The sequence below is a fragment of the Medicago truncatula genome, chromosome 8 (assembly GCF_003473485.1).
Source record: "Medicago truncatula cultivar Jemalong A17 chromosome 8, MtrunA17r5.0-ANR, whole genome shotgun sequence".
Classification (NCBI taxonomy): Eukaryota; Viridiplantae; Streptophyta; class Magnoliopsida; order Fabales; family Fabaceae; genus Medicago; species Medicago truncatula.
Window position 1 is genome coordinate 39,300,694 of NC_053049.1, and position 23,654 is coordinate 39,324,347.

At 32.8% G+C, this 23,654-nt stretch overlaps 2 protein-coding genes across 5 annotated transcripts; one reads left to right on the plus strand and one right to left on the minus strand.

Moving 5' to 3' along the window:
* Positions 1–5,794: 5,794 nt before the first annotated feature.
* On the minus strand, positions 5,795–13,857 carry LOC25501793 (serine/arginine repetitive matrix protein 2). Of its 4 annotated transcripts, none has more exons than XR_005643656.1 (9): positions 13,696–13,857; positions 12,829–13,359; positions 11,743–12,165; positions 11,066–11,582; positions 8,546–10,182; positions 8,402–8,456; positions 7,756–8,312; positions 7,349–7,424; positions 5,795–7,149 (listed from the first exon to the last, which is right to left on the minus strand). XR_005643656.1 is itself a non-coding variant. In XM_024772219.2 (7 exons), exons 2-6 carry the CDS (start codon positions 13,352–13,354, stop codon positions 8,416–8,418), a joined length of 3,144 nt encoding a protein of 1,047 aa, XP_024627987.1. In that variant the 5' UTR covers positions 13,355–13,359; positions 13,696–13,857; the 3' UTR covers positions 7,693–8,312; positions 8,402–8,415. The 4 variants fall into 4 exon arrangements, 1 of the variants encoding a protein (XP_024627987.1); XR_003007682.2 differs by having other exon boundaries at positions 5,832–6,266; positions 7,008–7,424; XR_005643655.1 differs by having other exon boundaries at positions 5,795–7,424.
* Positions 13,858–17,814: 3,957 nt separating this feature from the next.
* Positions 17,815–22,582, plus strand: LOC25501794 (probable magnesium transporter NIPA2). Its single transcript, XM_013591174.3, has 9 exons — positions 17,815–18,068; positions 18,186–18,409; positions 18,525–18,581; positions 19,170–19,260; positions 19,398–19,558; positions 20,965–21,092; positions 21,180–21,317; positions 21,488–21,580; positions 22,096–22,582. Exons 2-9 carry the CDS (start codon positions 18,283–18,285, stop codon positions 22,270–22,272), a joined length of 972 nt encoding a protein of 323 aa, XP_013446628.1. The 5' UTR covers positions 17,815–18,068; positions 18,186–18,282; the 3' UTR covers positions 22,273–22,582.
* The last annotated feature ends 1,072 nt before the right edge of the window (positions 22,583–23,654 follow it).

The window sequence follows — 23,654 nt, forward strand, 5'->3', positions numbered from 1 at the left end:
CCTAGGAGAAAACCTAACGTAAAATAATATATAAATAAAAAAAAACAGAGAAGAAAAAAAGGAGAAAACCTAATAATCTATAGTCCTTTGATTCTTCGAATTATATTTTTGTATAGCTCGTTATAGCTATGCTCCTTAACTCTTCTCGATGATTACTAATTCAAACTCAGCATATGATATTTTCTAAAACTTTCAATTACCATATTTAAGAAATAGTCTTCGTTGTTGTGAGCGAATAATACCATATTTACATTTAGAAAATTTTAATGAAGTTTTTTTTGTTGGAGAGGAAATTTTAAGTCAGTGACTATAAAACATTGATCGGTGCATTTTTTTTTTTTTATGGATTTTTGCACATTCTCTGTAATCTTGCATTTTAACATTTTGAGATATTTTTACGCGTAATTTAATATTTTATCGTGTTTCTCTATTTTGGGCCTGATTTTAGTGCTGATGTAATTTTTTGTATTAATTTTCGTATTTAATGTGTTTAAACCTCAGTTCACCGTAGAATTTGAATAATGACATCCAAGATAATGTTACCAAGTGATTTGAAGGAATTTAAAATAATAAAAGTTGAATAAAAAGAAATAGCATGAAAACGAATAATATCCAAAAACTACATTTCAAGATAAAAAAAAAAATAATAAGCAAATGACATCCAAATATTAACAAAATAGTTTATCATAATGTTAGGACTACAAAGGAAGCCTACATTGTGTTGGATCATCATATTAGGTTAAGAGTAGTGGTGGAAATAAGCTGGAGCGAGACAGGCTTTGCAAAGCCTAAACCTAGCTTTTCAAAAATTGTAAGGCCTAAGCTTGCCTTGCGGCTATCATAGGCTTATCTTTTAAGTCTGAGTTTTACCTTTTAAAAGTCTGATATGGCCTGCTAGCGTGTTTAAAATATTATTTTATATGGACGTCTTTAAATAAGTAATATGATCTAAGTTTAACATGAGTTTTTAGAGTATTTGGCCATATATTATAGTTTAACATGAATTTTTAGAGAATTTGGCCATATATTATAGGCTAAATTGCATTTTTGGTCCCTTTACTATTTAGGTAGTATCGCTTTGGTCCCTTGACTAAAATTCGATTTATTTTGGTCCCTTAACTTCTCTTTGTTACACATTTTGGTCATTTCCGTTTGTTTTAATTCAAAAACGTTAGATTTTCTTCATTTTCTTCTAGAATTTTTATGGGATTCTTGTTGTTGATGGAGATGATATGAAGATGAAAAAGAGGAGAAGAAGATGAAGAAAAACTAACGTTTTTGAATTAAAACTAACGGAAATGACCAAAATGTGTAACAAAGAGAAGTTAAGGGACCAAAATAAATCGAATTTTAGTTAAGGGACCAAAACGATACTAACTAAATAGTTAAGGGACCAAAAATGCAATTTAGCCTATATTATATCATATTTCAATTATAGATTATAATAATTCATTTAAATATACAAAAAAAAATGATGTATACTATTAAGCTTAATTATTAACAAATTTCTAAATTAATTCAAAATTAAAATATAATATAAAAATATTATTAATATACAATATTATTTATATTTACTTAAGTAGACCGACCTGATAGGCGTAAGAGGCTTCTTGTATGGCCTTTGACGTGGTCTTTTTAGCTAAATAGATTTTTAAAAAAGCTTAAGTCTTCTCTATTTAAAAATAAAGTCTGGTCTGGCCTGTCGTAGGCTAGGACGTATGTCCCTGTAGGTCAGCCTGACCTATTCTCATCCTTAGCTAAGAGCAATCAAGCACGTGAAATTGACACCATATTTTCACTTAAAGTGTCTAATAAGCATGTATTTTGTCAATACTCATAATAAAACATCTGTTGTTTTCCATTTTCAGATCCCAAAAAAGACCAAAAGTGAAAGAATTTTAAATAATGGAGATTGAATGGGAAAAAAAAAAAACATCAAAACGAAAGACATCTAAGAACTAAAATTTAAGATAAAAATTGACACCACATCTTCACCCAAAATCTTAAGGCATTATGTTTATGCGTCATCTCAGTTATATTTTTCTAACAATTGAATCTTGCATCCAATAGAGAACTTGAATTTACATATGACACAGTAACATATCTCTCTAAAGTGTGAGACTCTCTGCATATGTGATATGTTAACATAGTCAGGTAAGGTTTGGTTGAGGCATAACATGGTAAAAAAGGTGGGTTGATGGTAGTTTCATGGATGAAAGTTTCTTTTTATTATTATTTTTCTACGAATGGAGGGTGGTTATTTCTTACATTAGAAGAGAAAAAATAAATTAGAATAAAAAGAATATGAAAAAAGAATTTTAACATAAGACAAATGATAAGAGAAAAAACAAGGAGTGTGTCTGTGAGAGTATAAGGGATAGATTGAGTTGCCGGTAATTTTACGAGTTTGTTGAAGGAATTGAATATTTTTGGATAATTATTTTATCCGAAAGTTAGAATCAACAAAAAAAAAAAACACGTCATTTTAATAAGTATGTGTTTTGTCAACTCAGCATAACCCACCTATATTTTTTCGTTGTCAGATTCCACTAAAAATCAAAAGTGAAGGAAATGAAATAATGGAGGTTGAATAAAAATAAAATAGCAATAAAGGGAATGACATCCAATAATTAAAATTTAATATAAAAATTAAACAAATGAGATCTAAAAACTAACAAAGTTCATCATTAGTTTGGGACTACCGAGGGAACTTACACTTAGTATGATCACCACATTAGACTAGAAACTACACAAGTGAGGTTGATACCACATCCTTATAAAAAAAACTTTAAGGATGTGTTTGGTTTGCAAAACAGTAAGTACTGGACAGAATAGTACAAGACAGGACAACACAACACAAGACAGAACAACACAAGACAAATTTTTATGGTATTGAATAATTTCCTGTTTTATATGATTTTTGGGTGACGAAATGCTATTTTTGTATTTTAGACAACTTGTACTTGTGACAAAAAGTTGTGATGTGGTTTGGCGAGGGACAAAAATTGCAGTTTTTGTCCTGTCCCTTGCCTCCAGTTTGTCCTGTCCCTGAAACTGTTTTACAAACCAAACACTGGACAACTGGAGTTGTTCTGTCCTATCCTTCATTTTTTATCAAATCAAACGCACCCTAAGGCATCATTATATAGGTCTTTTTACTGATATGTTGTTCGAATTCTACTATTCTATATAATATTGAACTTTAACTCATACTTGACACATTAACATCTTTTATTCAAGTGTGTGACTCTCCAAGTTTGTAATTATGTGACATAGCGAAAATAAGTCAAATGGAAGCACATATTCAAAAAGGTTGGTCGATGGTAGTTTCATGGAAGGAGACTTACATATTTTTCTTTGATGAGAAGGGAGACTAAAATTTAGAAGAAACAAAAAATAAATTTGAAAGAGGAATTTGAACATGAGATGAGATAAGGGAAAAAGTAATATTGTGCATTTTGTTTGTGATAGTGTAAGAAATAGTGTAAATTGTTGGTATTTTTATAGGTTTGTTGAAGAAGTTTTAGATTTTCGATTAATTGTTTTAGCAAAAATTTAGACGCAATTAAAAAAACATCACATAATTTTAAATATGTAACAAATATGTATTTTGTCAACTTAACATAACACTTCTGCAATTTTTAATTGTCACATGCCACCAAAGATCAAAAGTGAAGGAATCTGAAATAACAGGGGTTGAATACAAAAATATGCATGAAAACAAATGACATCCAAAAACTAAATTTAAAGATAAAAAATTAAACAAATGATATCTAAAAACTAAAACAAAAAAAAAACAGCTCAACATAATGTTGTGACTTCTGGGGGATTGACACATCATCTTTATCCTATACGTTAAGGAATTAGGTATAAGGGTATATAATTTAAATTTTCTTTGACATTTACTCTTGCATTAAATGAAAAACTTTAACTAATACTTGACATACTAACATTTCTTCCTTAAGTATGAGACTCTTTGCATATGTGATCTACCATCATGAACCACTCCAGCTTCCCCCACAAATTTGAATCGAGCTATATTTCCATCTTTGGGCCTTTCGAGGGAGCCAACACTTGTGTGAGTTGACTCATAGACAGATAGCAACCACACAAATGAGAATGATATCACATTTTCATCCAATATTTTAAGGCACTGAGTGTATGAGTTTTTCACTTATATGTTATTCAACCTTCACTCTTCCACTCAATGTTGGACTGTAGCCGACACTTGATACACCACAAGATTATCTTTGTCATGTTTGACGAAATTCTAGCTCGTGCTTAGCACTGATATCCATACTAGTTTTCTAAAACTTTCAATTACCACATTCAAGAATTAGTCTCTACTGTTGCGAGCGAATAATACCCAATTTACACTTAGAAAATTTCAATGAAGTTTTTTTTTTTGTCGGAGAGGAAATTTTAAATCAGTGACTAAAACATTGATCAGTGCATTTTTTTTACGGGTTTTTGCACATTCTCTATAGTCTTGCATTTTGACATTTTGAGATATTTTTACGCGTAATTTAATATTTCATTGTGTTTCTATATTTTGGGCCTGATTTTAGCGCTGATGTAATTTTTGTATTTAATGTGTTCAAACCTCAGTTCACCGTAGACCATAACCTTGGTTGCAGTTATCCGATTAAGACGTGTAAATAGGTGTTGGAAAGATGAGAAATAGAGCTACAACATTCATGCTTGACTCAAAGCCCAATTTGGAGGTTTTGCTAGTAAAAAAATGTGAATCTCTGAAGCACCAAAGCTGACCGCGGGTTTTTGGATCACTTAACCTCTTTCTCTTTCTTTCCATTTTCTTTCAGTTTTCTTGCCTTTTTTTTTGCTTGATCACACACAACACACTATTTGTCTCTCCTTTTCCATTGCTCAACCAATATAAATCACAATTAAAACAGAAGAAAAAAATCTATTCAATTCTCACCCATTTATATTCACAGAACAAAACAAATGTTTTGTTGTTTTTGATTCTTGAAAATGGAATTATTTTTTGAGATACCCAGAAAAATAACTAGGGTTTATCGAGAGAAAAGTGAAGTGGGTTTAATTTAAATCAAGTTTCAATTTTCGGTTTAAGAGAGAAAGCTTCTTTTTTGTTTTATGATACTGGAATTCAACAGAACCTGTATAAACGAAGGTTGACGGTGCGACGAGGCAAGTTAATGGCAGGTGATGTCGAATTGCAGATAGAAGAAGGAATGGGAAGAAACACTGTTTCACTTTCTCAATAGTCAGTTTTTGTTCTGTTTTTTGTAAACAAAGTCTTGAACACGTGGCGTAATCTGGTGTATTAGAGATAACGGACAGACGAGATTTGTTGAATGGCACCTGCCTTTGGCGCCATAAACAATTTGTTTTATGAAGGATCTTGGAATAAAATAATTAAAAGGACACCACTTGATTGATTCTTCAAGACATCAAAAAGTCTTAGAACCGGCTATGATATACCCCACAACATGGGGTTGACGAATTGAAGAACCTGAGGGAATTCCTTCGTAGGAATATCATATAAGAAGATTTAATTGATTAGTTACAAAACATTGACATGTTATGCTATGCATTTGTCCTTTAAACAGAATATAATATGGAATTTCCGTTAATGATTGGTTACTCGAGAATGACATGTTTTATATAAGATATGCCGCACAAAGCATAATAAGTCTAACGACGCTTTTTGCTAAAAAAATAAGTCTAATGACGCTTTCTTGAATTTAATGATTGATTTATAGTTATTGCTGTTAGAATGACTTTCCAGGAAATAATCGGACAGTCAAACTTAAAAACAGAAACAAATCTTTCAAAAAAAAAAAAACTCAGGAATGACATCGACAGTATCTAAGATTCAATCTATTTATATAAACACAAATCACTCCTAAGCTACCAATCATTTTACAAGTGCTAGAAAGCTTAGAGCTTCATATAGACAGTTTAAGAGAAAAATACTGCCAATTTCTGAGCCCTTAACCACATTGTTCGCTTTCTTTTCTTATCCTAAGCTGAACTAAAAACAAATCAACTCGTAATTATAATGTATGCAGAACAACACTTCATGGCAAGTTATTTGGCAGCGGTCAGCGACTAGACCAGTTGGCGGAGAGACCAGATTATATTAGGACGTTCGACCCTAAAAAATAAATAAGATAAATATAACACAAAGAACTTCCAAGAACAGACTTCACAGAATCATCCGGTGAAGTCGTGAAGAGAACTCACAGCTGCTTATTTGATCATCATATCCAATGCATAACCTAACCAGAAAAACAGAAACCGGGAAAGAGAGTGGGAAGAGTGGAAGAAAAAAAAGGCGGGAAACCTTAAGATGTGATTCACAAACACAAACATAATGTCTATGTCCTCAAGAAAGGAAAAATCCTAGAGTTATCCAGCATCTCTCATCACCGTACTTCGCCCGGCTCCTCTAAAGTGAGCTCTCACTTTAGAGGACAAAGTAAAATAGTACAACCATTAATGAGAAAAAAAAATCAACTGTCGATATTTTAACACAATCAGGATTTGCAATAGTGCAATACATACAAATACAAAATATTATCAACAGTTGATTTATGGTTGAAAAATGAGATCACTTACTTTACTTTATCCTCCAAAGCAAATTGATCAAAAGAGCTAAAACTATTGGCAACAACCTTATATTTTAGGGCAAGGATCCTCTAAAGTGAGTAAAGTATAAAGTGAGAAAATCAACTCCGGATTGTTATGATGTACCCACAATATATACCTTTAATTTGGTTAATTAACAGTTGATATTGCTAACTTTACACTCAAAAGTGAGTTGCTCACTAGAGTTGCACAGAATTGCGATTGCAATAAGTGAAATATGGAAGCATCATTGTGAACATGAAAACGAAAAAAACTAAATAAAAGAGCTACAAGGCTGATGAGATTATATAAAGGCTGCAACTATGCATACAAGTGTTACTGAAGACCCTACATATATAGCTTAACAACCCAATAGTTTCAGGGAGAATTACCTGTTGAAATCATTTGCATTTCAGCATTTACTTAAAGAATATAAGTCAGCCAATTGCTCAAACACTACATGACGCAACTCATTGCAGCAACATCCAGGTTCAGTTGACCTTATATCGAAGCTTTACCTAACCATGACAATTGCTTGGAAAAAAGAAGAAAAGGAAAAGGGGAAAAAAAGAAGAAGAAAAAAAGGAAAAAAAAGAGAAAAAAATGCAGTGATTAATGCACACACTGAAACATAATACAAAGTTAAGCAGCTCTCATTGCTCCCAACACTTATCGGAGGGAAAAAAAATAAGACATGCTCTGAACCATAGAGCATCAGAATCTGACTGCATACCTTCATTTATACAAGAGAAAATCAACCCAGCAAAACTGTATCTCAAAGCTCCAATAGATTTCAATGTGAATATAACCTGCATTTGTTTTGGGTATAAACATGCCCACCGTACCACAGAACATGAGTAAATGAAATGGAACCTGCGGTGGGCCACAAAAGAATGTGGCTCGCAACCATGATCATCACTAGTAGATTCAGTTTAAACATTATTTCTACCCTAGGCCCAAAAAGTTTTAGATGTATAAAAGGGTCTCTCCGTTAATATAATTATAATTTCTGAAGGACTAGAAACCAAGAATATTCAGATTCTACCAGATTTTAAAAATAAACATAAAGACCCAAGATAGCAAATTGTGGCATCTTTAATTAAAAAAGAACAGTATAGTTAAAATAACATTCCAACATACATCAATCAACCAGTAAAAGAAGCATGATATAGTGTTGCATGGTTGATCATAACAAAAGCAGGTCATTTCTTGAAACCTTAAATCACACCAACAGCTGTGGAATTCTACATCTGACTTTTTCCAACCCAACCTGCAAAAAGAAATAAACAATCGAAGATGTTCATAAGCCAGCAGAGAATATTCTTGGGACCCAATCAAATACTCTCTAAGCATCCTGTGGTAATAGCACTTTGCCTAAGAGGAACAGTCTATGTTGCATCCTTAATTAGAATATGCTATTATCCCATAATCATTAACAGGTGCAAAAATCTTCAACCATAAACAAAACCATAATCTGTGCAGTGCTTTTTCTGGTAAGATTATGCTCTAGTGACGATAAATCATATCAGCATCCAGTAATGCATCTTCTCTGATCAGCCTTTAAAAGCAAGGAAATTTGATTATCCTCTTTTTTTAAGTACTCCTCGTTTGAGGTGAAATAACAGAAATCTATACTTATAGCTATGTTGTTGTCAAAAGCCAGGTAGAAACTTTGAAATCATTGAGATCCACCACTCCTGTAAAGCACACAGAAAGCAACTTAGTTTTAATAATAAACAGGTAAGTAATCAAATTTGTTCTATAATTAACATTATTAGCTATTTACCAGGGCGAGGTTGCTTAACATTTCCCACTTCTGACTTCTTCCACGCATTTCCACCCTGCATCAAAGAATAAATAAGCTGAGATTTGGCAACATCTAACCTTTTACATGATTAATGTCAATGTTCAACAGTAGGACTTGCCATACCTGAGTTATCATCAGCTCCTGCATTTTCAGTCCACCCATTGAACTTTGTGTTCTCATTCTCAGAAATCAGTATCCCATTGGCATTCATGTTTGTTAAGTCCTTCACATTTAAAATTGGTTCCTGTGTGGCATTTTCAAGATGTTTTGAATTTCCTTCACTTGTACCATTTTCTCCATCACTCATATGGGGCTTATCACCTGCAGATCCAGAACCAAATTTTGTTTTTTCTTTTGATTCATACTCCTTGAAATTTATTGGGGACGGCACACTCCCATCATCATATTGCTGGTGATTTTCTGATTTTGATTTAGATAAGGTTTTCTCTTGATGCTCTGATCTTTCATCTTTATTTTCATAATCATCACTGCAGTGATGCTTGGCATTAGGAGACTTTGACCTGAATCTTTTGTGCTCAAAATCGCTCTCGTCTCTACGTGATGAAGTGCCTCCTTTGTCATGCTTACCTTCTGATGATATTGACCTGGAACGCCTTCTATCACGATGCTTTGATTTCTTATCTCTATTTTCACCAGACTTACCTTTAGAATGATGCTTCCCTTCATCAGACTCTGACCTGTTACATTTTGTATCATGATGTTTTGACTTTGCATGTTTGCGTCCATCCTCTCTGACATCAGCCCGGTCTCTATTTTCAATAGATCTTGATCTGGAGTGCCTTTTATCACCATGTCTTGATCTTCTACTTCTGTTCTCATCCGATCTTCCAGACAAGTGTCGCTTATCGTCCACAGATTTTGACCTGGACCGCTTCTTATGCCTGGATCTGCTTTCATCCACTTTCCGTGGGGATGATCGCCTCCTCTGAGGCTTCTCGCCCACAGATACGGACCTGGACCTCCTTCGCTCTCTATGTTTGGGCATTTCGTGTAAGATTTCTTCGTTTTTGTCAGAGGAGTTAAGCTTATCATCTGAAGATATTGACCTTCTACTTCTGTTTTCATCAAATTTATCAGACAAGTGATGCTTATCGTCCACAGATTTTGACCTGGACCGCTTCTTGTGCCTGGGTCTGCTTTCATCCACTTTTCTTGGAGAAGATCGGCCCCTGTGAGGCTTCTCCTCATCCACAGATGCTGACCTTGACCGCCTTCGCTCTCTTTGTTTGGCCTTCTCATTCACGGGTTCTTCATTTTTGACAACGAAGTTAAGCTTATCATCTGAAGATCTTGACCTCGAGCGCCTTCTGTTTCTTGCTTTCTTTTCATCAACCTTCGGAGAAGACCTACTTCCTCTGCGATTGCTTGGAGAACCAGAATCAGCACGAGACTGTTTCCTTCCTCTATAAGATGAACTTCCTCCATGACGTTTTGGAGAAACAGGGGATCTCCTTGCATGAGGACTCACACTCCTACTTCTGTTTCTTCTTGAACCAGATGAATGGTTATCAAGAAATCTATCTGAATCTCGTCGCCTGTACCTATCACTATGTTCCCTGCTGTCTCTATAGGACCTCCATTCCCTTTCATACCTCGAATGATGATGGAACCTCAATGGAGACCTAGACCGACGAGCCTTAGAATAGCGGGGAGGTGAGTAGGAACGAGACTTTCTCCTTCTGTAATTGATAGGAGATTTTGACTTTGATCGTGATCGTTCAGGAGGGGGAGAAGGTGATCTACAAAAGGGAATTGAATTTTAGCTTTAGAGAGACCTTTGAAAACAAAAGGCAATGTGATAATCGAAGATACACAATTAAAAAAATTATGTTAAACAAGATTTTGTCACCATAGTTTATTTCAAATAAAACATGATTGGTATAAAATTGCCAATTGGCAGGCCAACCAACAATATATTACTTCCTTCTTACCTTTGCTGCCTTCATCTTCTACATACAAAACCCTACCATTTCTAAAGAAAAAAAAAGGAACTTCATTTAATTAAAAAATTTCAACCACACCGCTCTTAAGTATGAAACCTAAAATAATTTTGCTAGTTATTAAGGCATGAGCATTATGTACTTTAACAGAATTACTTATCCAAATTGTACACCTTTTAGTTCACACATTGTAACTTGACAGTCTTAACCACAGGCATTTAAGGCTTTTTTTGCTTAATTTGTTACATCTTAGTTTTTTCAAGCACCGCATATAGAGTACATGATTCCTAGAATTCATATGCAGGGCATGCTACTAAAAGAATATCAAACAGTTACAGAATTAAAAAAGTTAAAGAAATTAAACAATGAACAAAAAAGTACTCCCTCCGTTTCAAAATGAGTGTCACTAGAGCAAAAAAAATGTTTTGAAATGAATGACTTTCAATTTTACATCTTTTCAATTGTACCCCTATATACACTACTCCCAAAATAGTACTTTTACTTTGCATTTATGATAGTAAAAAAGACATCAATATTTTATAGGGATAGTTTGGTAAAATGACTATTCTCTTTCTTCTAATCATTGTATTTCTTAATGTGTGTGTAAAAAACCTTAAACAATATTCATTTTGAAATGGAGGGAGTATAAATTATCATTAAAACAACCAACAAAATATCACACCTGGATTTCTGTTTCGTCTCTTTTTCTTCAATTTCAAGTCCATCAGGATTCAATTTCTTACTTATTTCTAAAGCTCGTGCTGCCGCTAAATCTGTGGCAGATTTCATGGTTGCAGCTCGGTTAGCAGCCTGCTGGGCAGTCATATTTTGTTGCATAATCAGTGCTTGCTGGAATTGCATCTGTTGCATGGCAACAGCTTGCTGCATCATCAAAGGAAGAGAAGATGAAGTAAGTGAAGAATTCATAGTTGGTTTTGGTGGAAGTGACTTTGCCATTTCAACATTCAAAGGACGCCCCCCAACATCAATGTTGTTTAATGCCATAGCAGCAGCTGCCTCTTCAGGTTTTGAGTATTCTATATAAGCAAAATGCTTTGAATCAGTTATTGTACATTCAACAACAGTACCACAGAAACCAAAGAGTTGTTTTAGCTGTTCCACGGTGAGAAGTGGACTAAGATTGCTAACTTGAAGAGTTTTCTTCAACACATCCTCCTTATTGGCTTTATCAGGTGAGCCTGATAATGGTAGCAAAATCAGTGGTAAGAAACAACTAGAAAGAGTAAAAAAAACAATAGAAAAAGAAGTGCAATATCAAGGAGTAATTACTCCTCGTAGCTGGGAAATGAAGAACGTACCATCAACATAAAACAAAAATTAATATAGCACACAACATACCCGCAGAATCTTTTGCTGACTGAGCTGCATGAGCTTGAAGGGCTTGGGCAGCAACTATTGCCTGAGCAGCGGCCATTGCAGCAGCAGAAGGTGCCATCGGAGCCTGGCTAAGTGTTCCCATTGAAGTTGTCGCAGCTAAGGCAGTCATTAGCAGATTATGAGGTGGGTGATTCAAATTACAATCAACTTTTGCACAGCGCCCACTCAGGTAGTCACGACAAACTTCCCCAAGTGTGGCCCCAATTCCTGGCAAAATAGCACCTCCAGAAGCTCCAGCAACAATTCCTGGAATCATTCCCAACAATCCTGGGAAAGCCCCTGAGACGGAGCCAGAGTAATTCGGCATGTTGGGCATAGTTTGATTAACCATATTTGGATATGAAGATGTAGGAGCTAAACCCAGCAGCCCTCCATTACTATTACCTACAACAACAAACCAAGGAATTGAGATTTGACTACCATAGAGATTATTGAGCCAAAAAAACGGATATGTGTGTACTGTGTAGCAATAAAATCATCTTTATTTATTTTTTAATCCAAGATTTTATGATCCAGCATAACTTATATCAAGAATGAAAATGAGTGACTTTAGCAACAATCCCATTATTCAAAATCAAGGAAACTTTGTTTTTAACTTCGGTATTTGTTACTCTATTTAGATTTAGACCATAGTGTTTCCTTCCTACTCGCAACAATAAACAAAACAAACCAACTTATACATATAAAGGAGAAACCAATAACAACTGGTAGTTATTAATCCCAGATAGCGGCACGAAGCATCCACCCTTAAAACACTAAAGCGGGTTAACGGCTACTCTGAATTTTTTTATACATATTAAATAGTATATAACACATTTTGTTTCTGAAACAGTTAACGGTAGTTAAGGCCACAAGCCCACAATAACGGCCTCTAAAGCAAACTATTATGCTACATATTTCCAATAGTGACCAGTGGGCACTATGCCGCTATAGCACTCTATTAACAACATATAAAGAACAAGTCAAAAGAATCACATTGCAGGTATACATATTCACATTCACATACAATAAACAGCAGAGAATTTGTTTGCAACTAAAGATGAATACCTGCACTGAAAAACACAGGGAATGGACTACCATTGATTGGCCTGCCATTACATTCAACATTAACCATATAATTCCCTCTCTTAGGCACCACATAAGTAACCGTATACGTCCCATCCCCCATATCCTTCACAATCCCTTCTTGATCAGACCCTCCAACACCCAAACCCGGCGTCACTTTCACAGTAATCTGTGCACCCCCAACCGAAACCTTCCTTTCATTAGCATCCTTAGTCACCACGGCGAAGGAAGAAGCAGCACAGGCCGTTCCTCCAGCAATTCCAGTACCAGCAGCAGTACACTTGGAAGGATCCACCGGCCCAATTGGCTTATGAGCCAAATCCTCATAATCATCGGAATCACTATCGGAATTTGATGCTCTCTTCTCATGACTTTTCACCAAACCCTTAAAAGTTGCTTCAAAAGCGGCTTTTGCAGCAGCGTCTTTCTCAGCCTCGCTCTTGATCTTGGCTTCTTCAGCTTGTTTCATCCATACCGGTTTCACAACGGCCAAACTTCGATCAGCCATTAACCCTAACAACGAAAATTGACGAATCTTCAATTGAATTCTTAATTGATAAAGTAAATAAATCTTCAACTGAACATAGTATTGAAATTGGAACAATAAACCCTAGGGAAAAAAGGTGAAAATAAAATGAAAAATTGATGTTAAATTTGGAGAAATTCGAAAGAGAAAAGAAAATTGAGCAGAGAAAAAAGGACGGAGGAAGATATAGGAAAATATAATCAGGGAATTTTGGGGAAGAAAACGTGATATGACTGTTATGGGTTTGAGGGAATTAGAGAGTACCGAAAGGGAAGGGGGTAGAATGGGAAAAGAGTTAGAAATAGCGGAGAAGTCGTTCGTACCTTTTCGATGTGTGGCGGCCAAGTTTGGTGATGGAGGTTTGGGACGAAATCAATCAATGAATAAATCAATCCTCTGATGCACGACACAAAGCAAAAGGGTCAGTTTGATCTATAACAAAGCATATGCGTACGTCCGTTTTTGCTTTGCGTTTTTATTTTAATTTAATATAATTAATATATAAAATATCAAATATCTTCCCAGATTCTTTTAAGTTTTATATGTTTGTTTCACATAGATATTTAAGGCAAAGTTATGGAGATAAAATTGATGTCAAGTTTCAGCCTCATCCTCTTAAACGTATATCAGTTTTGACTTGACGGACATAACAATTTTGGCTTAACGGAGGTTGACAGAAATAACTTATCCGAAATAAACTTGAAACTTAAATGACCTATTTGAAACCTTAGAAACTTAAAGGACCCTATCTGAACGTGAAACTTAAAAGACCCTGGAAGGTATTTGACCTATATAAAAAGTACCACTTGCATAAAAACTAGCCATTTGTAACACGGAAATACTAAAGAGTGCCCTTAAGGTATTGGTCAAGATGATAAATTTAGAAATGTTGTATTGAAAAGTGGTGAAAAGTGATAAATTTACTTTTTAAAAAGTTATAAAATCGCTAAATTCAATGCAAACTTATCATTTTTTGTTTTCTTAACTAGTGTCATAAAGGCATCGGTTAGCATAACCCAAAAATATATTATCCCAAAGGCCAACAACACTTGGATCGTTTGCTGTGGATTAAAAAAATAATAATATTCGTTACGGTGCGGGCGTGTGGCTGGTGGTCTAAAAGGATGATCTTCGTAGTAACTATTGGTGACATTTCACATGGGAAAGGTTAATCCTTTCCCACCATGGGAAAGTTGGATTCAATGATTAGATTAAGTGAATAACATATTCTTAACATGCTCTTTCAATACTAAATTTTTCTTCACACTATCTTTCAACAATTTTAAAATTCTAAAAATGAATTTTTAAAAATTAAAAAAATATAAAAAATTCAGATATTTTTTTTTTTAAATTCTGTAATTCATTTATTGAATGTTAGAATTTTTTTTTTGAAAAAATGAAAAAAAAATTGTTCTGAATTTTATTTTCTTAGAAAAATAAAAAACTTTAATTTCAAAATATTTTTTTAGGGTTTCTATTTTATTTTTCAGAACATCTTATTTTATTATGAAATTAAAAAATATATTCTTTTTAGAAAAATAAAAACTTATCTTAGTTTCCAAAATTTTATTTTTATTGAGATAATTATTTTTTTTTGCAAAAAAAAATAAAATTCTAACATTCATTAAATGAATTACAGAATTAAAAAAAAATTATATGAATTTTTTTATATTTTTTAAATTTCTGAAAATTAATTTTCAAAATTTTTAAATTGTTAGAAGATAGTGTGAAGAAAAATCTAGTGTTAAGAGAATATGTTCTTCACTTAATCTAATTATTGAATCAACTTTTCTATGGTGGGAAAGGATTAACCTTTCCCATGTGAACACACATCGTAACTATTTGGTTAGGTGGCATTTAGGGTGGGTGAGGGAAAGAGTTTCCTATGATGGAAAAGGCTGGTTTTTAAGGACAGCTGGAGGTTGTCACCTGTTGAGTCCAAACAAAAAAGAAAAACTCTAGCTTTTATATTTTAATATTGTCTATCCTTTTACTGATTCACCACCCCTTTTATCATGACAGCATAAACTACTTTTACTAACAATTTATTTTTAATATACACCATCTTATTTTGTATCAGAATTCTTTTCTAACTCAAACATAAAACTGTAAGTTTGGTGAAGTTCTTCATAGGAAAACCCAGCAAAGCCAAAAAACCAAATACTCTCCTACTATTGTTTAAGGAAAGATTCTTTGAAAACATCAATTTTTCTTTCACTTGCTGAGAGAATTTTGACAATGGCTGTTAGAGAATTTCCTTCAAATTTGTTCAACCACACCCATCAGATCTAGAACAGCTATTGTTTTTAGTCAAAGAAATGTAAAGTTTTTCACAATATGTACAATTTACCCACTTAATATGTACAGTTAAAAAAGGTTATGGTTCTATTGATGTGGTGATTTTCTACATCTGTACATTTTCTTGTTGTTGTTTTTTAGATCTGAACTTTTAGTAAGAAAAATTGGTGGAGATGATGAAGATTCCATTGTAGAACACATGAAGATGAATAATTAATTTTTAATTAAAATTATGTTAAAATAAGTTGACATATCTCAATAATCTGAGTTTTTTTTTTTTTTTTTGGGACAAATCTTAGAAAGAAGAAGAAAAATTACAAGGGTGATGGTGAGCGGTCAAAACACAGTAAAGGAAGAAGAGGAAGCATGTTTTCTGTGTGAATACAATATTCATTTGATATTTAAATAAGTAAAAAGGGTAATTTAATTAGTTAAGGCAATTAAATTTTCTCACCAAAAAAGTAATTGAATTTAATTAGTCAGAGAATGATTTCCTTTTTCAAAAGAAGAACACCGTACCAAAAAAGTGAACAACAAGTTGCCAGTGTTTAATCTTACTCGTTGAATATTTTTATTATTATATCAATGGTTCAAATTTAACTTTCCCATAATGGGAAAATACTCTCCTTTCCTAGGCTAAATGCCACCATTTGGTTAAATAAGTGTATCAATTTCTTTTAAACCACGCTGTTTTTTGTACGTAATATGAGTGGAAAGTGGTCCCAATTTTACGTTGGAGCTAATAGAGTAAGTATATGTTTCGTTGCCCGGTGTGGCAGCCAAAACGTGAGTTTACTCCTTCAAAATCAATTTTATTGTGTTTAGTTCTTCTACACTTCTTTGCTGCTAGCATGCATTTTACTTTTCAGAATGAATTTTGGATGAAGTCAAATTCCTAGCTTCTTAAAAACAATTATCTCAGCGTGAGTTTTGCTTCTATCAATTTCTCTCTTTTGCCCTTGAATTTAATTGCCTTTCTCTTAGCTCATAACTTTTATTTTCACACATGTTAAAATCCATCTTGGTCATTTACACATCCAAAAGCAATTCTAATGCAAAATATCCAAAAATCAATTTTCATAAAAATCACTTTTGTTTTGAAGTATTCAAACATATTGTAAAAAAAAAGTATTCAAACATAAATTATTTTATATTCAATTCACTTTTAACCAAAATCAATTTTATCAAAATCAATTATCGTCGTCGTATAACCAAACGCACACTAAGGTGATATGGGTGTTTTTAGGTTGGATTATCTCTTGTAGTAGAATTTTGGCCCTTGTCACCCACCTGATTTGGACGTGTTTACTAATAGGGACTAGGAATTTTTCTCGTTTCTTCTTTGTTGCTCCCTTCTTTTGGGTTGTTTTCTGTAGTGCGACTTGTAATGTCATTTGTTTATTGTGGGGTTAAACGTGGTTTTGGTCCTTGCATATCTCAACTTTTAATTTTGATCCCCTAAAATTTTCGATTAACTTTTAATCCTTCAAAAGTTTTCCATCCACACGTTTGATCTCTGTTGTCAAATGTCTCTAAAGGTGGATGAAGTGACAGTGTCACATGACAAAAAAATGTATTTTAATTAATTTGTGCTGCCATACAAACTGGCGGCAATTAAATTGATCCACGATCACAAAACCATATGAATATTGCCAATCAATTTTGGACACGGAGAGAAACAAAATTCAAAAGTCTATATAACGACAATCAAAGAGGAATAAATTGTTACCAACAAAAAAAAATATTGCGTGCAATAAATATTTATTTTCGCCTATGTAATGTTTTCTAATCTATTATATATTTAAGTATAAAAGTAAAAACTAAAAGTATATTTTAAAAAAATAACAGAAAACATTTCATGTATTATTTTAAGATATAAAAAGTTAAAATACATTTAAAGGTAGTGTGATCTATTTAATAAAATTATACAAAAACAAAAGTAACTCAAAATATAAAATAAAATGTATTATTAAGATATAGTAAATGTTTGAAAATTACTATTGGACACAAAAAGTGGTGATTTGATAGACTTTCTAAGAGAGATATTATTAGGGAGTTTCGGTGCAGTCATATTATTAATTGTTTATTATTGATTATAAAGCACAACTAATAGTTGAACGACAAAACACGAGACAACCCAACATTGTTCATGGTTGTTATGTAAAGACATTCAAACATGTGGATAATCATATTTCGCTAAGTGTTGATGTTATTTTTTCAGATTCACATGTGTAACATCTCATCTCCCCATCTTCACTCTTGCCTCTTCCATCTCTTAACGAATTAAATCATAACTTTCACTTTCAATCAAATCTTTTATTTTTCCCTTTTTCTCATATGCTCAGTGGTGGTTTTTTAGCTACCAAATAACTCATTTCGTAAGGTGCGAAGAAGGAAGGTACACATCCTTAATTACCCTTTTTTTATATACTGTGCATTTTATTTCATAATTACGCATTTTATATTTTTCCTTTTTTACTAACAAGATCATCTTTGTATGGATTGTTTATGTCAGATAATTTGATTATACTTCTTGGATTTGCAATTGATTCATTCAACAAAAACATTTTCTATCTATCATCTTGATTCGTGTGATATTCCCGTGACATTACATGGGGATATCCACAGACAACGTAACTGGACTTGTTCTTGCGGTTTCTTCAAGCATTTTCATTGGCACTAGTTTTATTGTTAAAAAGATGGGGCTAAAAAAATCCAGCACCAGAGGAAGAAGCGCAGGTTCACCTTCTTGAATTAATGTGCTTACTCTTTGATACCCTAAATTTTTATTTGTTGTGAATTGTTGAATTCTCAATTGTTTTCTTTTAATCATTTTTTTTTTTGATTTGACCAGCCTCGGGAGGACATGCATATTTGTATGAACCTTGGTGGTGGATTGGAATGATCTCAAGTATGTGATTTTGCAGGTTTTGTGTTTCTTTTTTTGATTACCCCATTTTTTGAGTTTTATACACACACACACCCAATATTATCTGTGACAGATTTTGTTGGATATTAGATATAGTTGGTGCATATTATATTTTTTTCCTGCATATGTATGTCTAAGTCAAACATATATTTGATTCAAAATAACTTTAAACATTAGAGTTGTTTTATTTTTTTCATTTAATGTGTGCGATTCCTCAACTGCATGATTTCGTGTTTTCCTCCACGAGAGAGAATCTAAATCCTTTCACTTTGTGCTTTGCAAAATTCTTTATTCAATTACTAATGAAAGATTGTTTTATGTTTATAAAAAGAGTTAAATAGTATGCTAATGACACGTTCATTATGGATTCAAACGTCTCTGCAAATTATTTTATTGCACTAACATTTGAATTATTTGAAGAGGTAAATCATATCAATTACTTATTGGCCCTGTCAGTATTTAATACCCGACATTGTCAAATAGATGTTATTGATGGAGTTCTTTCATCTAAATTTAATAAGTTTCATCTCATCAAACTAATTATACACATAAATGCCTCAAATTTTACAGTGATTGTTGGAGAAATTGCCAATTTTGCAGCTTATGCATTTGCACCTGCAATACTTGTGACTCCATTAGGAGCTTTAAGCATCATTGTTAGGTAAGAAACATGAAAGTCTCAACATATATTTAGGACGTTTTTGTTTTCTTCAACACAAGCATGGATTGACATCTTCTACCATATATTTAAATTGAATGTTTGCATTAAAGTAGTTGTAAACACGTACCATGATGCAGTGCAGTACTAGCTCATTTCATATTGGAAGAGAAATTGCACATCTTTGGCATGCTTGGATGTGCTCTTTGTATGGTGGGATCTACAACTATTGTTTTGCATGCTCCACATGAAAGAATTATTCATTCCGTGAGGGAAGTGTGGCATCTTGCCACAGAGCCAGGTATTTTTTAATCGTTGATTGTTTAGTTTCAACATTTTCTCTCATTGAATTGTTGAAAAATATTGTCAACCAACTCTATAATTTATGACCACTACAAACATCTCGAGTGCCAAGTCACACATAATCATCGATCGCATACCACAGATGTATGACACCAATCATAATTTTATAAAAGTACTGTGAATATATATGACTAAGATGTGTGGAGACATGTTGTCCTCAATGATTTCTTCATCATCTAAGGAAAATATATCATAAGATTCAACAGATTCAGAAAAAAAATATAAATCTGACAACAATATAAAAAGTAGGCGGAGTTTAAATAAAAAACTAAGCTCTGTTTGATAAAAATAGCGGATAGTTTATAGCTGATGACCGATAACTGATAAGCTAACTGAAGTGTATGGTAAAAATAGCGGTTCAATTAGCTGATAAATGTAAAATGACATAAAGGGTATTTTTAATTCATAATAGAAATTATATCAATTAATATTTAAGTATTTGTAATTTTATAAACTAATTTTTCTTTAAAAAAAATACTTTAAATTTATTAATTTAATATATCCTATGTATTATAAATTAAATTTTATTCACTAAAATTTCATCTTATATTTATTATCATTTAAGTGTTTCCACTTTATAAAGAAAATAACACTTACCTCAAAAAAAAAAAAAGATAACACCAACGGAGTAATACTAATAAAGTAACACTTAGAATAAAGAAAATAACACTTACCTCAAAAAAAAAAAAAGTAACACTAATAGAGTAATATTAATAAAGTAACACTAACAAAGAATAAAAAAAATAACACTTACCTCAAAAAAAAAAAAAAGTAACGCTAATAGAGTAATAGTATTTTGTTCCGTTAAAAAAAACGAAGGTATATATTTTTTCAAAACAAAAAAAAAAGGTCAGCTAGTATATATACAAAAATCGTAATAAAGGGACAGTAGTATTTATTACGTAGCTTATTATAATAAATTGTAATGGATAAAAATGGAATTTAAATGAAATAATAAGGGTAAAATTGGGAGAAAAAGTGAGAAGCTATAAGCTATAAGCTCAAACGCTACTTGGAATAGCGTCTGAAAAATAACTTATAAGCTCGTGAAATAAGATATAAGCTCGTGGTGAAAAGACATCACTAAACAGAGCTTTTTTTATCAAACAAATTTATAAGCTAATCACTATTCGTTATAAGCTCATTTTTGGGTCTTACCAAACAGGTTTGTGTCCACCACTAAGTAATGTGTGACTCAATTTTTTTTAAATACTATAAAATATCCAACAATCTTGTCAAAACCCAAAGAAGAATGATATACGAGTAGGATAAACTGTGACCTTGATGTATTTGACTTGATTATGGTCAATTAAACTAACTATCCTTTCCCTACCTATTGAACAGGTTTTATTGTCTATACTTGTGTAGTTGTGGTTCTAGTTTTTGTCCTCATTTTCTACTGTGTTCCAAGATATGGCGAGAGACATCTTGTCGTATATGTTGGAATATGTTCTCTCACTGGCTCACTTACGGTATTGATTATATTCTAAATACGCACGTGTTGTTCATAATTATGTATGTATTATATAATAATCTCAATGGTGATTATTGTTACATAGGTTATGGGTGTGAAAGCCGTGGGAATAGCTATAAAGCTTACAATTGAAGAGACAAATCAATTCACTTACTTCCAAACTTGGTTTTTTACTTTGTTTGTTATAGGATGTTGTATCTTGCAAATCAACTACCTGAACAAGGTAAGTTACGATGTAAATGAGTATACTCAATATTGAAAAAACACACACACATACATAATCATCGTAACATTTGAGTAATGTTACACCGTTGAAAATAGGAGGAACGAAACAATTTATTAAGCTAAAAAAATATTGTAGCGATATTTATTAACTTTTAAAACATGTTTCAGGCCTTGGACACCTTTAACACAGCGGTTGTATCACCAGTTTACTACGTCATGTTTACATCACTTACCATCTTTGCCAGCATAATCATGTTTAAGGTATCTCTCTCTCTCACACATTTGGACACATGATAACCTACATCAACAACAAAAATGTTTGATCAATTAATGGATTAACTTTATAAATGAACCAAACAACATCATTATGATACATAATAAATCAAGTGCTCAGAGATGCCAATTATATTTAAGTTATTATTATTAATATTTTTTATAGTTTTTCTTTGATATTTGTTTGCCTTCTTGACTTATGAAGCACTTTTATAAACACCAAAATCATCATTTACATTGATACATAGACATAGACACCGAAAATAATTTAAGAAAATGATAAAGATTAAATATAACCACACACATTAATGTTGTTTGAGTGTCAAACACACTTTCAACATGGAGTGTTTGTGGTGTGACATATCTATCTAACAAGTGAACTATTATACTGATGTTTGTCTTGTTAAACTTGTTTGTATTACTAATATTCTCACTATGTTCATTGAAAATTTGCAAATGGATTGTGATTCTTAAAATGCTTTTATGTATTTTTTCTTGTCTAGGACTGGGACTCACAAAACGCATCACAAATTGCTACTGAGTTATGTGGCTTTGTCACAATTTTATCAGGAACATTTCTCCTTCACAAGACAAAAGATATGGGAAATAAACCACCCGAACAATCTCCTGCTTCTTCAACACCAGACCAAGCTAATACTGATAATAACCCAAGCACATGAAAAATGCATGGATTATTAAACTAACAACTGTCTTTCATATTTGTTCGCGAACTAAACAAGTTTGAAAAAAACGATTTCATAGAAAAGAAGCACATAGAAAGAGTGAGTGAGTGACACTGTCCCATTTAAACAAGCTTGTAGTGTTGAAAATGACAAAGCAGAAAGCATAATGTGAATGTGAAAGACTAAAGGAAACATTTATGAAGGAAAAAAATCCATATAAAAGTATCTCAATCTAGGTTGTAATACTTTTTTTCTTGTTATCGACATTCTTATTTTTTATGTGCAATTTTGAAGTGCTAATAATAGCCAAAAGAGTATTCATTAATTTATGAGTTTGTTGTTCAAAAAAAAAATTGATGAGTTTGAATTAGAATCTTTTGATAATTTTTACTGCGGTTTTCATACCCTTTCTTCAATATATTATCATGGAATAAACACGTTAAAGTGTACACCTAGCAATACCAAGCAAAAAGAAGCATGGAATGAACAAAACGTGAACAGCAGGATTCGAACCTGCGCAGACAGAGCCCACATGATTTCTAGTCATGCCTAATAACCACTCCCACCTGTCCACCTCAACAAATTTTTTTGTCTTATTACTTTATTATTATAAAAATATTATTATAAATCTTCAGAAAATTGAAATATTATTATTCCGAAAAAATAATAAATAGAAAAATAATTTGCTGAGAAATTTTCGATCTCAGCTTTGATTCCACATTATGTTACATTTTCTCGGGAAAATTTCACTTTCCGGGAAAATCACTGATATCTTTCTTTTCTCTTGAATTTCGCGATTTTCGAAAAGAATCAATCAATTGTCAAAAATTCTGGAATGTGAAAAAAAAAAAAATCAAACGATTTTAACGATCTTCGTGTACTCGATGCAATCAGAATTGTTGGAGGAAGAAGAAGAAGAAGATAGCGTTGGGTTTTGGTGCCAATGATTCCTCCAAGAAGGAAGAAATGGACAGAAGCAGAAGAGAAAACCCTAATCGACAAGTATGGTGAGATGGTTACCGATGGTTCTCTGGCGAAGATGAGAACTCGCGAGAAGAAGTTTAAACCGATTGCTTGTTATGTGAATTCGGTTCATCATGTTCGCGATCCGGTGGTTTATCCTTGGCAATGGAGTTGGAAAGATGTTTCTACGAAGGTTCAGAATATGAGGCATCAGTATCTGTTGGTGAAGCAGAAGATCAAGAAAGGAGAGTTTTCTGGTGGAGAGTGTGATGGGAGTAGCGAGTTTGATTGGGTGGAGGGCTTAACTCATTGGTCTAATTTTCTTAGGTATAAGGAAGTTTTTGGTGATGTTGCACTTGTTGTTGGTGGTGGTGCTGAGCATGGTGGAAATAATGAGTTGTTAGGATTTGCGGATG